At 53.5% G+C, this 16,066-nt stretch overlaps 1 protein-coding gene across 5 annotated transcripts in view; it reads right to left on the reverse strand.

Moving 5' to 3' along the window:
• DLG3 (discs large MAGUK scaffold protein 3) overlaps positions 1-16,066 on the reverse strand; it is a 62,627-nt gene that overhangs the window by 43,429 nt on the left and 3,132 nt on the right. For 2 of the 5 annotated variants that reach the window (XM_087427546.1, XM_087427545.1), the window contains 8 exons: positions 6,367-6,417; positions 5,832-5,956; positions 5,436-5,605; positions 5,021-5,157; positions 4,535-4,679; positions 3,788-3,947; positions 2,032-2,188; positions 1,509-1,611 (listed from right to left, as the gene is read on the reverse strand). In XM_087427546.1, coding sequence (XP_087283672.1) covers positions 1,509-1,611; positions 2,032-2,188; positions 3,788-3,947; positions 4,535-4,679; positions 5,021-5,157; positions 5,436-5,605; positions 5,832-5,956; positions 6,367-6,399 — 1,030 coding nt within the window. In that variant the 5' untranslated portion in view covers positions 6,400-6,417. Of the gene's footprint in view, positions 1-516; positions 631-1,508; positions 1,612-2,031; positions 2,189-3,074; positions 3,428-3,787; positions 3,948-4,534; positions 4,680-5,020; positions 5,158-5,435; positions 5,606-5,831; positions 5,957-6,366; positions 6,418-9,746; positions 10,119-16,066 lie in introns of those variants that run through there. The other 3 variants (XM_014794910.2, XM_014794912.2, XM_014794913.2) reach the window with 3 other exon arrangements.

A 16,066-nucleotide genomic window follows, 5' to 3' on the forward strand; every position in this document is an offset into this window, starting at 1 on the left:
AAAAGTCGGGAACAGCATGAAAACTCCTGCAAACAAAAGCGGGGGTGGGGGGTCTGAGAATACCAAGCCAATGTCGGGGGTTCCCAGAGGTAGCCGGGTTTGGTGGATTACTGCGTGTGGGGGAGGGGAAGATTTAGAAAATTCCTCTGAGGATAGGGATTAGAGAGCTGCTGGGGGCGCGGCAGCCCGCAGGAAGGAGGCTAAGGGTAGGACAGAGGCCCTGGGGCGAGAAGGGGGCACAGTTCGTGGGCGGGGAGAGGTGATGGCAAAGAGGTGACGGCCAGACAGGGCCCAGTCGCGGGAGAGCAGGCGCGGCGCTCCCCGGGGCCCAGGAGGGGTCCTCAGACGGGGCGCCAAAGCTGCGCGCCGCATGGGCCTGCGGACACGCGGCGAAGGGCTTCGGGGGAGAGCACAGAGTTGGGGGCGCAGTGTTGGAAAAGAGAGAGTCTGAGAACAGAACCGTAGAGAGGCCAGGGGGGACTGTGAGGGGGCCTGACCCTGTCCGCCCCACCTCACCTGGCGCCGGGTCGGAGTCCAGGTCTAGTGCCGAGAAAGCGCCAGCTCCGGCCAGCCCTCCGTCCCGAGCGGGAGACCACGGACACAAAGCGGGGCGCGCAGGAGGAGGGGAGGGGGGAGAGGAGGAGGAGGAGGAGGAGGAGGAGGAGGAGGAGGAGGAGGAGGAGGAGGAGGAGGAGGGGGAGGGGACGCCTGAGGCGCGCGAGGGGGGAAGGAGGGGCGCCTGCCGCCCTCCGCCTGGGTCAGGGGGCGGGGCGTGCGGCTGGAGGCCGCGCTCGGCCCACCAATGGCCACCCCGCCGGCCGGCTGGCTCGGGCGCGCCATCCCGCAGCTCACCTCGGCACCTGGGCCTTGGCTGACCCCAGCCAATCAAACATCTTCATTTGCATAGCCAGCCCCGCCCATTCGCCACAGCCCGGGGACTGCTCCCTGAGAACACAAAGAAGGCCCCTCGTAGGGGGAGGGGTTCCACTCCCAATTCCCTACCCCGAGGGCATAGCATCACCTTTTCAGCGCGTTTCTAGGTCTTTTACGGTCACCCTGATAAGGCGAGGAGAGTGGGGGTCATAGAGGTTTGGCCCAAGATCTTGTAAGAGGTCGAATCTCCCTGAGGTCCTTCTAACCAAGAGCTACCCTCCTCCTATTCCAGGGCACACAGTTCCTTGTCTTCGTCTCTGAGACCTCCGCCTCCGCCCCCCTCCCCTTTTTCCAGACCCCCTACCCTGTGTGCTTTCTCCCGTAGGCTGCTGCCTACTACTGGCCTTCTGCTGCACTGCAGCCCTGATCAGCAGGCTCTGAGCGCAGCCCTGATAGATGCTCCGAAGCTGCCCAAACCTACCCCTGTCCAGAAAGAAAATGAGAGAGAAAGAGGTTACTGCACTAGGGTAGACGGGACCTGGTCAAGTGGCTTTGTTACCTATGACGGAAAAAAGCCAACACTTAGTTTAAGTCTAAACTCCCCAAATCATCTTGTCCCACCTTTCTTCTCCTACCTTCAGGTCTGTACTGGGCCACAATGGTGACTGACTGACCAGCCCGTTTCAGAGCAGCTGCAGCCTGCTCATGAGTTGCGTTCCTCAGGTTCACGCCATTCACCTGTCCAAAAAGAGGAGCTATGAGTCACCCGAAAAGTAAGAAAGGGAGTCCTCTGTGGCAGCAATTAGGAGAGGGAGATGGGTAGCCCACCCCTAAGCCTACTCAGATGCCTTTCTCAATATCCCATCTTTGTCCTTAAGATGAGACCTAAAGGATATGACATCTCTAGTGTAATAATTATTTTTGTGGGGGTCAAATGCCAACCAGGGTTAAAATCCAAAAGAAATTCATTTCCTCCTCAAAGATAAGTCTGGTCTTGGTCCCTGTCCCTCACTACGGATATCTATAAAGAGAATATAAGTTTTCTCCAGCTCTTAGCCTTCCCCCATCTCAAGCATTCCTTGGAGAAAGCAAGGTCTCCCCTCCTCCCTTTTAGACTGGCACAGCTCCCATCCTCCCACCTCGCCTTTGTCTCCTCACCGATAAGATCCGGTCTCCCCTGCGCAGCTCCCCACTCAGGTCAGCTGGGCCTCCTGCCAGGATGAAGGAGACAAAAATGCCTTCTCCATCCTCTCCGCCTACGATGTTGAAACCCAGGCCTGTGGAGCCCTTGTGCAGGATGATCTTGCGGGGCTCTCTGGGGGGAAAGGAATGGAAGGGTCAGGATGAGGTAGATATAAACTGTTGTCCCTATGAGGGCCAGCCTGGAACAAGGCCCATATCGCTGTAGGACTCGGGTCCCTATGTATGATACCTTGTTCCTCCCTTTCTCTCCTGAAACCTGCTTGGCTGCTGTTTTCTGCCAGGTGCCAAGTTTCAGTTCCTCTTCCCTCCCTTCTTCCTGAGGGCTTAGGAGTCAGCTTCTCAGTGGACAATCCCCTACTGTAGAGGTCAACAAACCCCTACCCTGGGCTCTAGAGACCATATATCAGAGCACATTCACTGGTCCTCTTCCTCCCCAGATTCTCCTATCCTACCAACCAGTGCGATGGACCCTGGGCCACAAGAAGGGGAACCAGTTAGGGGCAGTGGAATCACCCTGGGGTTGATTGCACTCACCATCCACAAAATGTGCATACTTACTTTACACATGCTCCTCCGCAGTCTCAAAATTCCACCCACCAACTATGACCCCTCCTACCTTCCCCAACAACAGATTTAGTCACCAGCTACCACTATGTACCCTTGCTAGGTGATGTAGGAGACAGAGATAAAGAAATCCCAAGTCCCCAAAAGGAGCTTAGGAGCCTAAATGAAGAGAGGAGAAAAGCACATAAAAACTCCGACTAACCATGTCTAAGGAATCCCTCTGTAAATGGTCACAGTGTCATCAGGTGAGCCACTCATGTATATCCATACAACCCACACCCAGCACACTTTCCCCGCCCACTGCCTTCACTTTAAGCATCTTTCATCAGAGGAACCCCACGTCCAAGACTCCTCCTTTCTTGCTCCCAGTCTGGATGCGAGTCTCCCTCCCTGAGTCCCAGATGCTCTTGCTCGAAGCCCTCCTCTCCTCCTACCTGGCATCCCCTCCAGGCCGCAGGGAGCGGAGCGGCCAGGCCCACCTCTGCGAAGCCCTCCTCCAGGCAGAGGCCGAGGCTGAGCCCAAGCCCAGGGCCAAGCCAGAGCCTGAGAACTTGCACGCCCTCTCCATGGCTCCTGCAGTTCTCCCCCGTCCGCCTACCCTTCCGGCTCCACTGCAGCCAGCCTAGCAGCCTACCAGGCCCCACCCTGTAGCAAACCTGTCCCCCAGAACCCCGGCCGGCCAGACCAGTTCCAAGGCCACCGCCGCCGCCGCCAGAGTGGGGTGGGGCTGTTCCCTGTGAGGCCACCGGCCTGCCAGCCTCTCAGCGTCCCGCAAACCCCATCGGCTGAATTGCTTTCTTCTCCAGTTTGGAATGACTGCAGCAGAGGGGGCTGCAACTATCTCGGAGCAGGAAACCCGCAGCCTCCACCTCCTCAGCCCCCTAAAGTCTCCACCCCGCCCTTTCTCTGCACTTGCAGATCGGGGCCACACATTTGGCACTCCCCCTTTTGGTAGAACTTGTCCCTGCAGCCACCCTCTGTCCTTCCCAAGGGCCCCAAGGGCTGAAAGAGGTTCTCAGACTCCAAAGACGGGAGCAATGAGGACCTATCCTCTTCTTTGCCATACTGCAAGGAGGCCTGAGGCCCAGAAACGGACTCCTCTCCTCCGCATCCCTAGGTAGGATGAAGGGGGGTGGGGGGCTCTTACCTGGTGAAGTCCTCCTCAGCCAGCATGTGCCTGGGAATGGGAGAGTAGCGAGCTGGGGGAACCTGAGGAGGAGGAGGGTAGCTGACCTTGCTCTCCACAGCCCCGAGGTAACCCAGGCTGGAATTATGGCTTATGTGGTTGTCAGCCAAGGCAGTAAAAGCTGGAATCAAGAAAGGGAGAGAAAAGTTCAGAGACCACTCCATGTAGGTACCCTACCCCACCCCCCCAGGACTGTCCCCCACACCCCACCTCAGATGCAAAAGAGACCAAGGGATGCTGATTCCTCAGACCCTTTCTCCCCACTCCACCCCTCAGGGTTCCTCCTCCACAGTCCCTTTCTGAATCCTGGGCTCACTCCTGTGAGTCTTAGAAAGAGCTGAAGTCAAGGCAGTCTACAAAGAAAGGCATGACTAGAGGTGTGACTAATAATAATCCCTCACATCTCTATAGCCTAATACAGTTTTCCAAGGGCTTTCTTGTCCATGATCTCATTTGATCCTTGCAGCAGTCCTATGAGGAAGGCAGCACATATATCATTAGCTCTTTTTGCCAAAGAGGAAACTAAAGACAGGTGAAAGGGAGTTGTCCCAGGGCACCCAGCTATAAGGGGATAGAGATGGGATTTGGACCCAGTTCTCCTGAGCACTAGTCCTCTGCTCTTGCTCTCTTAACAAGGGGTATGAACTTCCCCTTCAGAAACCAGGGGGCAGGGGCTTCAGGCCGGGGACAGGGCAGATGGGTACGTACTGCTGGCGTAGTCGGGGGGTGCGTACATGTCGTTGAGGTGGAGGCTGCCTGGCTTGGCCACCTTCAGATAGACCATGTCAGATGTGTTCTTCAGTGAGGCCACAGCTTCCTCATGCCTCACATCCTGCAGATTGGTGTTGTTCACCTACAAGAGGAGAGGCCTTAGGGCTAGCACTGGGAGAAGGGAGGGCCTCTCCAGGGAACCCTGAGGGGTGCCCTTTCAGTGAAACTCAACAGTGCTCTAAGAGAGGCCCAAGTATAGTGCTGTGAGGAGCAGAGAAGCATGAGATAGGGGTAGGGCAGGTGAGAGAATCCCAGCCATGAGAAGAACTAGGACCTCGGTATCTGGGTACACATAGCTCAGATGATGCTCTTGAAATTCCCCATGATGCCTCTCCCCTGAGTGAGGTTCAGGTGGAGTGAGAGGCTGCTGGAGCTCCACCTCCCCACTCTACCATTTGGGCATCCCCGTGAAAGCTCTCTCACCGCCAGCAGCCGGTCCCCAATCTGTAGGCGTCCATCTTTCTGAGCAGCACCCCCCTCGATGATCTTGGTGATGTAGATGCTGTTGTCTCCTGGGATGTGCTGGTTGCCAATCCCCCCAGCAATGCTGAAACCCAGGCCTGGGCAGGAGCCAGCAGGGAGTGGAAGAGGGCCACAAGGAGAAGATAGAGTGCTTAGTCAATCCCAAACCCAACCCACTGGCCCCACAGGAGCTCCCCCCAGGGATCCCAAACACTAAGCTGCCATCCTGAGGTCAGTAAGGGTAAGACAGGAGGTCAAGAAGGAAGGCTGTGAGCTGGAACAGGGAGTCAGGCAAGGAGTAAGACTATTCCCTTTTATTTCCTACAGGGCCGACCAGGGGCCTCTGGCCAGAGCACAGAAACCCAGAGGGCCGCACCTTTGGGCCCTTTGAGCAGGTTGACCTCCATGATGGTCTCTGGTGGGGGCTGTCGCCTTCGTACCACCAACCGCACCACAGGGCCCGCCTCCTTCAGGGCCTCCACAGCCCGGCTGTGCACCACCTCCGACACGTCCACCTCATTCACCCGGAGCACACAGTCATTCACCCTGCAGGGGAAGCCCAAGAGGCATGACACTGTGCTGCCACCACCCCTCCACCCCCTCTCCCACCTCCTCCTCCTTCCCTTCCCTCCCCTTCCCTCCCCCCCTCCCCTTCCCTCCCCTCCTCTCCCCCTCTCAGATCTAATGGAAGGGTCATCCTGCCAGGAAGCCCTCCTCCCCTCATCTCCATCCTGCCCCTACCACCCCCAGCCCTGCTCCCAGGCCACCTCACCCCAGCCTCCCGTCCATGGCAGCTGCTCCACCGGGGATGATCTTGGTAATAAAGATGCCAGGGTCATCAGGGACATGGGGGTTGTCGATGCCACCTGCAATGCTGAAGCCCAGACCAGAATTGCCCTGCAGAAGGCGGTGGAGGGGCACAGTCTGCTCACTCAGAGGGCACAAGGGAGGGTTCCTGGAACCTCACCTCCCTCTGCCCCCCAGAGCAGTTTCTCTGGGCCTCAGAAGGGGCCATGGCAGGCCAGGGCACATTCGTCAGAAACCTGGCAGCTTCCCAGCCATTCTGGCACGGAGGCCTCAGCAAAGTCATCCCCTCCCCAATTCTCCAGGCCTCAGCAAGCAAGGTCAATTAATATTTGTTAGTCGGTTGATTGATTGATGCAGTGATGCAGCCTCTGAGGGCTGCTGTTTCCCCATCCTCTCAATGCAGGTCCCCCCATGAGTCTTGAGACCGAGGTTCAGGGCCCTCCTCTTTCCTGGCTCAAACCCTCCCTTCCCCTTTCATCCTGCCCCACTGGCAGACTCACCCGCTCAAGTACTATCTCCTCATACTTGAACATGCCATCGCTGCCATTCACCTAGGGGAAGACACAGGCAGTTCCCTAAGTGCCTCCTGCCCTCCCAGCCATCTGGCCCCTGGTCAACCCCCCCCACACACACACAGAGTAGAAGAGCCCAAATCGACCCCAGAACACCTCTTGGCCACAGATGAGGACAGGCTGACCCCGAGGAGGCCACCCCCCTCCCCTTGCTTCCAGCCATATCAGGCCAAACCCAGCTGCTCATTTAGCCCAGATCAATTGTCTGGGACTGAGCCAGCCAGTGGTGCACTCACCGAGAGGCTGGGCTCCAGGGCCTTGGGGTTCACTAGGAGGGGTGCAGGGCTGGCCTGAGGGGGATGGCAGAAATGGAACATGTGGCAGGCAAACCACGCCACACCCAGCATCCATGGGGGCACCCAGCGGCCTGGACAGGGACATGCTCCCCTTCTGAACCACAGCCCTCCCTGACCTGGGGATCACAGACTCCCACCATGTCAGAGCTGGAAGGACAGCAGACACCATCTTGTCCAACCTCCCTCATGTGACAGATGGTGACACTAAGGCCCAGAGAGGACATGGGTTGTGCCTAAGGGCACACTGGGAGTTAGTGGCAGAGCAGAGGCTAGAACCTGGGTCTCCAGGTGCTCTTTTGATTAAAGCAAGCTGCCAAGGCCACTGATGTTTTGGCCACTCATCCCCGTCCCCAGTCAAACTCATGGGAAAAAGGAAAGTTGCCCCTTTCAGAGTACCTCATGAACCCTCATTCTACATCTCCTTCTGTGTCCCCAGGAACCCAATTCCTCAACTGGGCAGAAGGAGTCCAAGTCCTAATCCATTTTCTACCAAGGGGTTTTTGATCCTGAACTCTTTGTGTTTCCCAGCAGAAAGGGCCAGGGTAGGATCTAGTCAAGAGTCAGATTCAAAGCCAGGGGCAGGACCGGAGCAGTGTGGACAAGATTCCCCATGAGAGAGAAGCTGATGACCCATGGGCTGATTGACAGCAGAGTCCATGGCCTTCAACAAGCAGTAGCCATGGGAGGAGACGCAAGGGAAGGGGATGGAAACACAGGGTTGGTCTGACCAACCCACAGAGGTTGCCTCCCAGATAGGACAGACTTGTGGCCATTGTCAAGTGAAAACGTGATTTTGGACAGACAAGTAGCACCTGCTCTCTGGCTCCCACTCTCATCCCCAAGAATGGAGGAGCCTTCTTGCCTCTCTCCCCAGGTATCCCCGCACCCGTCCCGCATCTTTCTCTGGCTGCCTTGCCCCTTTCCTGACCCCTGATCTCCTCCTCTGAAAAGGGGAGCTGGAAACCCAGAGTGGGGCTCCTCCACATGCCCTGCTCTGTTTCCCCCCTCCCACCTCCACGCCACGCAGCTTTGGCTTCGAGAAGCAGAGAGGACAGTGGGAGAAGGCTGGCTAGTCATGCCTCCACCTTTTCTGGGCCTGGCCCCAGGACTTTATGTCCTGCAGCCCTAGGAGTTGGTGGGAGGACTCCAGCTGCAGCCCCATCTCTGGTCCCCGATCCCAGGAGGAAGAACTGATGGCTCTTCAGAGCCCTGAAACCAACACAGCTGCCTGAAGTACCATGCAACAGACACACAGGCAAAAAGACACCCAAGCCGCTCTTGTATGCACATGTGATAAGCCATGCTTCAAGCCCAGCTCCAGAGAGACCCAGAGGCTCCCTGTTCTCACTGATCCACCTTCCAGCCTCCCACTGCCCCTCCTCAGAGACCCTGCTCCCAGGGCCAGGAGCCATCCAGGGATCAGCCCTGGCAAAGAAACCTTGACCAATTGGCCCAGCCTTGGGACTGGCACCCGTGTCCCATTTGAGCAGGACAAGCAGGAGAGAGTGTTTGCAATGATAAGGCCCCAGGATAGAGGGGAAGAGGAGAAAGGGGGACTTGCTGGAGAGGGCAAGGGGCCAAGGCAAGGGGCACGGGAAGCAGTAAGTGTGGACAAAGGCCAGAACCGAGGACTCCTCTCCCCAGGAAGTCCCCACCTTTGCTTCTGAGTGAGAGCACATCCTATCCCCAGAGGAGGACAGAGATGCCAGAACGGTCACCAGCTTGGGGCAGTCAGCACCTGCCCTCGACAGCAAAGCCTCCTCCTTCTCTCTCCCTACCCTGGGGGCTGCAGAGCCAAATAACCAGACAGGCTCTCCGCCATGCATGCCAGGGACCTGGCTCTGCCAGCCCAGCCTCCATTTTGCTGCTTCTCCCACGATGCTCCTTCCATTTTCTAAGCTGGCAGTTTAGGCTGGGAGTGGAAGCCGGAGTTGTGCCCAGTACCCAGGGGTTCCCAAGCTGTGCCAAGTCAGGGCTGGGGGGCCAAGTTCTCCCACATCTGGGGGTATCCAAGGGGGACATGCCCCACTGGGGCCAGTCCCTGCACCAGGGCAGCTGCCCCTTGCCTGGCTCCAGGCACCATGCCTGCTCTGGAGCGAGGAAGCCTGCTACAAACCCCCCTTCTCTGCCCGCCCCCAGCACACACACACTTCAGAGCTGCTTGGACAAAAGAGTCCGTCCTTCTCAGCAGCCTCTCAGGCTTGCTTGGGACGTGTCTCTCGCCTCCCCCCACTCCCCTCCCTTGCCTGTCAAGCGCCTCTCACTAGGGACACCACACACACACACACACACACACACACACACACACACACACAGGCACACATGTGCACATACTTGCAGCCACAAGCTCACACACATACATGTAGCCACACACACAGGCAAACACAGCTATCCCTGCAGCCTCATCTACAGAGACACCTCCACATTCAGAGAGACATCCCCACATGTCCATGTGCACATTCACACACAAAGGGACTGGGAAGGAGAGGGACTCATGGCACTGAGGGATGAAGCTCAACAGCCGGGCACATGGGCTCCTCTACATAGATTCACAGGAGCTCCATTGCCTTCCTCCACACACCTTAACATACATACACACACACACATATGTCCCCCCTACGCAGAGCATCATGCCCCCTCCTCCCCTCCTGTGGAAACACACCACACACAGCCCCCGCAGAACCTCCCGCCCCCTGCCAGACACAGAGACACTGCTAAACCCCCACACTGAGACAAACCCAATTCCCCCACACAGGAAAATGTGCCCCTCCGCCATACCTTCACCTCCTGACACACACAGCTCCTCCCAATCCCCTCCAAATGGAGACCCCCAAACAGACACACACAGGGAAGCACACATTTCCAACCGCCTCTCTTGGCCCAGCTGCAATGGTAGGGCTCAGGGTCCACTGGCTTGGAGCCCCAGGAACCTCTGCTGCACCCCAGGCCTCTAGGCCCCCTCTCTTCAGCCCCCCTGGGTTGCCCCACCACCCCGCCTCCACTAGTCCATACCTGCTCATACCAGTCCCGGTTGGTACAGGTGCACTCAGGCCACCAGCTGGGGCCGCTGCCGTTGAGTTTGGGGGTGCTCTTGCCCGGGACTGGCTTAGAGGGCACTGGCCCCACATCCCGGCCGGTGGGGATGAGCTTGGCCTTGGTGCGGGGGGTGGGGGTGGCCCCCGCCTGTGAGGGCAGGGTCTGCGAGCTGTAGCCCCCATAACCCGCGCTGGCTCCATTGCCCCCACCTGGCCCATAGGGGTCCGGCACCTGCCAGTCCCCGTAGCCAGGAGGCTCGAGGCGCCGCAGGGCGGCCAGGCGGGTCACCTCGTAGCACTCGGGGCACTTACAGCAGTGCTGGTGCTTGTGCATGGCACTGCCCCCTGCGGCCCGGACCCCCCAGCCCACGCCGGTTTCCACGCCGCCGCCGCCGGGCTCCCGGGCACACTCACACTGCTCAGACCAGGATGGGGGGGGCACCCGTGGGGGCGCCCGGGCGGAGCGGGGCCTGGGGCCGGGCGGGCGTCCCGGGGCTTCTGCCCCCACGCTGCCCCGCACCCACGGCTCCCCCTCCAGCACTGGCGGCTCCGTGTCGCCCGTCGTGGCTCCTGGGCCGAGGCCCAGCGGCAAAGAAGAAGCGGGAGCCTGGGCAAAGGCTGGATGCTGCGAGGACCGCTCCTGCACTAGTCCCCAGGATGGATCTGAGTGGAGTCAAGAGCATCTCTCCCTGGCTCCCTTTTCAGTTGATTCCAGCCAATCACCGTGCAGAGTCAGGCAGCGGCAGCGCCAGCGGCAGGAATGCTAAACAGCGTCTCCTTAAAGGAACAGAGGCAGTGGCGCCCCCAGGCTCAGCCCCAGCTCCCCATATATCTGAGGTACCGCTGACCTTAGAGCAGGGGCAGAGGACTTGGGCCATGGGTGAGCTCAGCCCCCAATCTCATGCCCCCATATCCCCAATCTCAGCCCGTCCTCTGCTGGCTCCACCCCATCCCACTTCCAAGAGGGAGTTGCAGGGAGATGCTCAATGGGTCCTCGGGCTTGCTCTGAGCTGGGGCCACCAGAAGTAAAGACTTGAGGCAGCAGAATGGGCGGAAGGGATGTTGGAAGATGGCAAGGGAGGTGCTCTTTCCTAACAGGGGACCAAGTAAGAGGGCAGCTTATGAGGCCACTCTCCTGTCAGCACCTCCTTCTCAGGACTATTGTTCTCTCAACCCCTAGGCCCTGAAATGACCGAAATCTCACACTTGACCTGCTTCCGTCACCAGTGAGGGACTCAAGCCTGAACAGGAGGAAAAGAAAGCTCTAAGCTTTGTTCTTGGTCCACAGACTCCTGTCACTCCACCCCACTCCCTCGTGGTCATTATGGGGGAAAGAGCTTCAGGATACCAAGAGGAAAGAGAGTCCAGAGCAAGAAGAAAGGTAAGAAGAGATCTGAAGTGAGAGAAACCATTCTAGGGGGCTGGAGAAGAACTTGGAAATACTTGTCCAAGGACATCTCCTTGGCCTCTCCTGGCTCAGCCTGTTGGGGGATGGAGGAAAGATGACATGCCGAGAAGACTCTATATTTTTGCTGTTCTTGTTTTGTCATTAGCTACCAATTATTGGGTCTTCACAAAGTCCTAAATGCTTTACATGCAAACAAAAACCCTACCAAGCTGCTACTATTATTATCTAAATTTTACCAGTGAGAAATTGAGGCTCAGAGATATTAATATAGCTAGGTAACACAGCTGGAAGTGACAGAATCAGGATGCAAATCCTGGCCATTTGACTCTAGAGTCCATGCTCTGAACCACTCTAGTGCAACAGGTCTATTCTAAGTTCTCCTGCAGAACTTAGACCTCAGTTCAATTCAACAAACATTCATTGCACACCTACTCTGTGCAAGACCTTGACCTAGATCCTAGGGATACAGAAATTCATTCTTAATTCACCAAGTATTCATTGAGCACTTGCTATGTGCCAGACACTGTTCTAGGATTCGGGGATGTAGCAGCAAACAGAAGAAAACTCAACTAACCCCTGCCCTTGGGGAGCCTACATTCTAGTGAGAGGACACAGACAAAAATTAGCACAATACATAAGTGAATTCTATCATATATATGGTGATAAGTGCTGTGGATAAAAAGAAAAAGCAGAGCAGAGAAAGCAGATTGGGAGTGCTAGGGGAGGACACCGGGTTGGGATCATTTTTCTTTGATATTTTTACCCCCACCTTTTAATAGGAAAATTTTCAAACATACAGAAGAGTTGAAAGAATTTTACAGGGAACAAACACCTAATTGCCACCTAGATTCTCACGAACATTTTACTATACCTGCACTTGCTTTATCACATATCTATCCTCCACATATCCTCTCCAACTTTTTTAAAAATAAAAATTTGTAAGCATACAGAAATGTTGAAAGAATAGTACAATAAGCACCTATATATCTTCCTTATAGAGTCAACAACTGGTAGCATCTTGTTATGTTTGCTATATCGATCTATCTACACTTTTTTCTGAACCATTCGAATGTAAGTTACAGATTCATTACGATTCTCCCCTAAATACTTCAGTATGCATCTTGTAGGAATAAAGACATTCTCCCACATAACCACAATCTTATTATGACATCTAAGACAATTAACAATAATTTTATATCTAATATCATCTAATGTCCAGTCTATATTCAAATTTCCCCCAAACTTGCCTTTTATATTTTTAACATCAGAATCTAATCAATGCTCTCACATTGTATTTGTGTCTTTAGCCACTTTTAATCTAGAACAGCCCCAATCTTTTTTTGTGTGTGTGAGGAAGACTGGCTCTGAGCTAACATCCATTGCCAATCCTCCACTTTTTGCTGAGGAAGATTAGCCCTGAGCTAACATCCATTGCCAATCCTCCTCTTTTTGCTGAGGAAGATTAGCCTTGAGCTAACATCTGTGCCCATCTTCCTCTGCTTTGTACACGGGACACCAGCACAGCATGGCTTGACAAGCAGTGCGCAGGTCCATGCCGGGGATCTGAACCCGCGAATCCCAGGCCGCCGAAGCAGAGCACACGAACTTAACCACTATGCCACTGGGCTGGCCCTCAGCCCCAAACTTTTTTAAAACTTTATTTTGAAATAATTGTAGATTTACAAGGAAGTTGCATAGAGTATAGAGAGGACCCGTGTACCCTTCACTCAGTTTCCCTCAATGATTACGTCTTACATAATTAGAGTACAATATCAAAACCGGGAAATTGACATTGGTACAATGTGTGTATAGTTGTATGCCATTTTGCCACATGTGGAGATTCCTGGAACAGCCACTGCAATCAAGATACAGAATTATTTCATTACCACAAAGATCTACTGGTGTCATCATTTTATCAGATTGAGGGAAGTATAGACCCTTACCTCCCTTTAAGTCCCTTTACTCTGTCCCATTTATAGTACGGTTGTCTTAAATATTTCCTCTACTTATATTGAACTCCACATCAGATGATGTTATACTTATTGCTTCAACCATCAAACATAATTTAGACAACTCAAGAGAAGGAAAGTCTATTGTATGTACTTACACTTTTACTCATCCTATTCTTTCTTCCTTCCTCATGTTCTAAGATTTCTTCTTTTATCATTTTCTTTCAGTTTTGAGAACCGCCTTTAACCATTCTTTTAGGGTGGGGCTGCTGGTGACATGCTCTCTTAGCTTTCCTTTGTCTTGAGGATATCTTGATTTCCCCCTCATTTCTTTTTTTTTTTAAGATTATATTTATTTATTTATTTCCCCCCCTAAGCCCCAGTAGATAGTTGTATGTCATAGCTGCACATCCTTCTAGTTGCTGTATGTGGGACACGGCCTCAGCATGGCCGGAGAAGCAGTGTGTTGGTGCGCACCTGGGATCTGAACCCGGACCGCCAGCAGCGGAGCGCACGCACTTAACTGCTAAGCCACGGGGCCGGCCCCCCCCCCTCATTTCTGAAGGATATTTTCACTAGATATAGCATTCAGGGTTGGCAGTTCTTTCAATGCTTGAAATTTGTTGTGCCACTTCTTTTTGGCCTCCATGGTTTCTGATGAGAAATCCCACTGACATTTGAATTGTTTTTCCCCTGTAGGTAAGGTGTTGTTTCTCTCTTGCTGCTTTCAAGATTTTCTCTTTGTCTTGTTTTCAAAAGTTTGATTATGATGTGTCTTGGCCTGGATTTCTTTGAGTTTATCCTATTTGGGATTTGTTCAGCTTCTTGAACCTGTAGATTTATGTCTTTTGCTAAATTTGGGAAATTTTCAGCCATTATTTCTTGAGAACTTTTTTAGCCCCACCTTCTTTCTCTTCTTCTGCGACTCTGATGACATGAATCTTAGCTCTTTTGTTACAGTCCCACATGTCTCTGAGGCTCTGTTCTTTTCTTTTTTTTTTAGTCTATTTTCCCACTGTTGTTCAGATTGGGTAATTTCTAATGTTCTATTTCCAAGTTCACTGATGCTTTCCTCTGTCCTCTCCATCCTCCTGATGAGCCTGTCCACTGAGTTATTTTATTTTGGTTATTGTATTCTGTTCTAAAATTTCCATTTGATTCTTCATTATATCTCCTATTTCTTTGCTAAGACTTTCTATTTTTTTCATTTGTTTCAACCTTGTTTGTAATTGCTCATTGAAGCTTTTTTCTTTATGTTGGCTGCTTTAGAATCCATGTCAGATCATCAAAAGCTCTGTCATCTTGGTGTTGGCATCTGTTGATTATTTCTCTTTCAAATTGAGGGTCTCCTGGTTCCTGGTATGATGAGTAATTTTTTATTGCATCCTAGACATTTTTGGATATTATGTTATGAGACTCTAGATCTTATTTATAAATATTTTGTTTTGGATAGGCTTCCTCTGACACTGTTGCAATCAGTGGAAGGGGCCACTGCTTGGTTACTGCCAGATAGGGGTATAAGTTCAACTTCCCCCCTCGGCGTCAGTTGATACCCAAGGTGGGGACTTCTCCTTACTGCTGGGCAAGGGTGGGAGTTCTAGCTCCCCACTAGGCCTCCACTGACACCTCTTCTGGCTGAGAAGGGTTGAAGTACTTCCTTCCTACTTCCCAGGTAGCTTCCACTGACCATGGGTGGGGGTGAGGGTGGCGGAGGAGTGGAGTGGGGAGGGGAGGAAAGAGGGCAGGGGCAAAAGTCCTGACTCTCCTTTATGCCTCCTCTGACACCATCTAGCAGGGAGGGGCCTTGTTACCCTGCACTGATGGAAGTCCAGGCTACCTACTCGGCCTTCTCTGATACCACCCCAGAGAGCTTGGGGGAGGCTGGTGAGAGTAAAAGTCTGAGTTCCTACTTGGCCTTTGCTGCCATGGGTGGGGCTGCAGTTTTTTCTGTGACGTTTGGTTGCAGTAGAGTGGTTATTGTCTAAGAGTTTTCTGTCTGGCTAAGCTGCCCATTTCCTGGTCTCCTGGCTAGAGAGAGAAGGCTTTTATTGAGGCTTTTTCTGTCTGTATCCATCGGCATTTCCAGGCTGCTGGCTTCTCCAGCACCCAGTCTGGGATATATGAGGCAACAAGAAAACCCAGGGAACTCATCACCATGAGTTCAGGTCACTGGGGTTCCTAGTCAGTCTGCCCTTTTCTCCTTCTTTCAGAGTCTTCTTATGTTTGTTTTATATACAATGTCCAGGGTTTTAGTTGTACTTAGTGGGAGGAATAGGGAGAAGTGTACCTACTCCAACTGGGTCCAGAACTAGAAGTCACCCATCTTTTTTTTTTTTTTAAATTAATGACATTGGCTTTTCGAAGAGTACAAGTCAGTTGTTTTGTAGAATCTCCTACATTCTAGATTTGTCTGGTTTTTTTTTTCTCTCATGATGTCATTTATCTCATTCCTCTATACTCTATTTACCATATACTAGAAATTAGAATAGAGGCAACCTTAAATAGGTTAGTCAAGGTAGGTCTCACTGAGAAGGTGACATCTGAGCAAAGACTTGAGGGAAGTGAGGAAGTGAGCCATGCAGAAGAGTATACCTAGCAAGGGAACAGCCAGTGCAAAGGTCCTGGGTAAGGAGTGCACCTGGCTTGTTCAAGGAACAGCAAGAAGGACCAAGTGGCTGGGGCAAAGTGAGGGAGGGGGAGAGTACTAGGAGATGAGATCAGAGATTTCGCAGGGGACCAGATTGTGTAGGGCCTCTAGGCCATTGTAAGGATTTTGGTTTTACTCTTAGAGAGATGGGGAGCCACTGGAGGGTTTTGTGCAGAGAACTGATCAATGCTCTGACTTGGGTTTAGCAGGATCACTCTGGCTTCTGTGTGGAGAATAGGCCACAGGAGACAAGGGTAGAAGTAGTGAGACCAGTCAGGAGGCGACTGCAGTGA

The sequence above is a fragment of the Ceratotherium simum genome, chromosome X (assembly GCF_057802395.1).
Source record: "Ceratotherium simum simum isolate JZ-2026a chromosome X, ASM5780239v1, whole genome shotgun sequence".
NCBI classification, from domain to species: domain Eukaryota; kingdom Metazoa; phylum Chordata; class Mammalia; order Perissodactyla; family Rhinocerotidae; genus Ceratotherium; species Ceratotherium simum.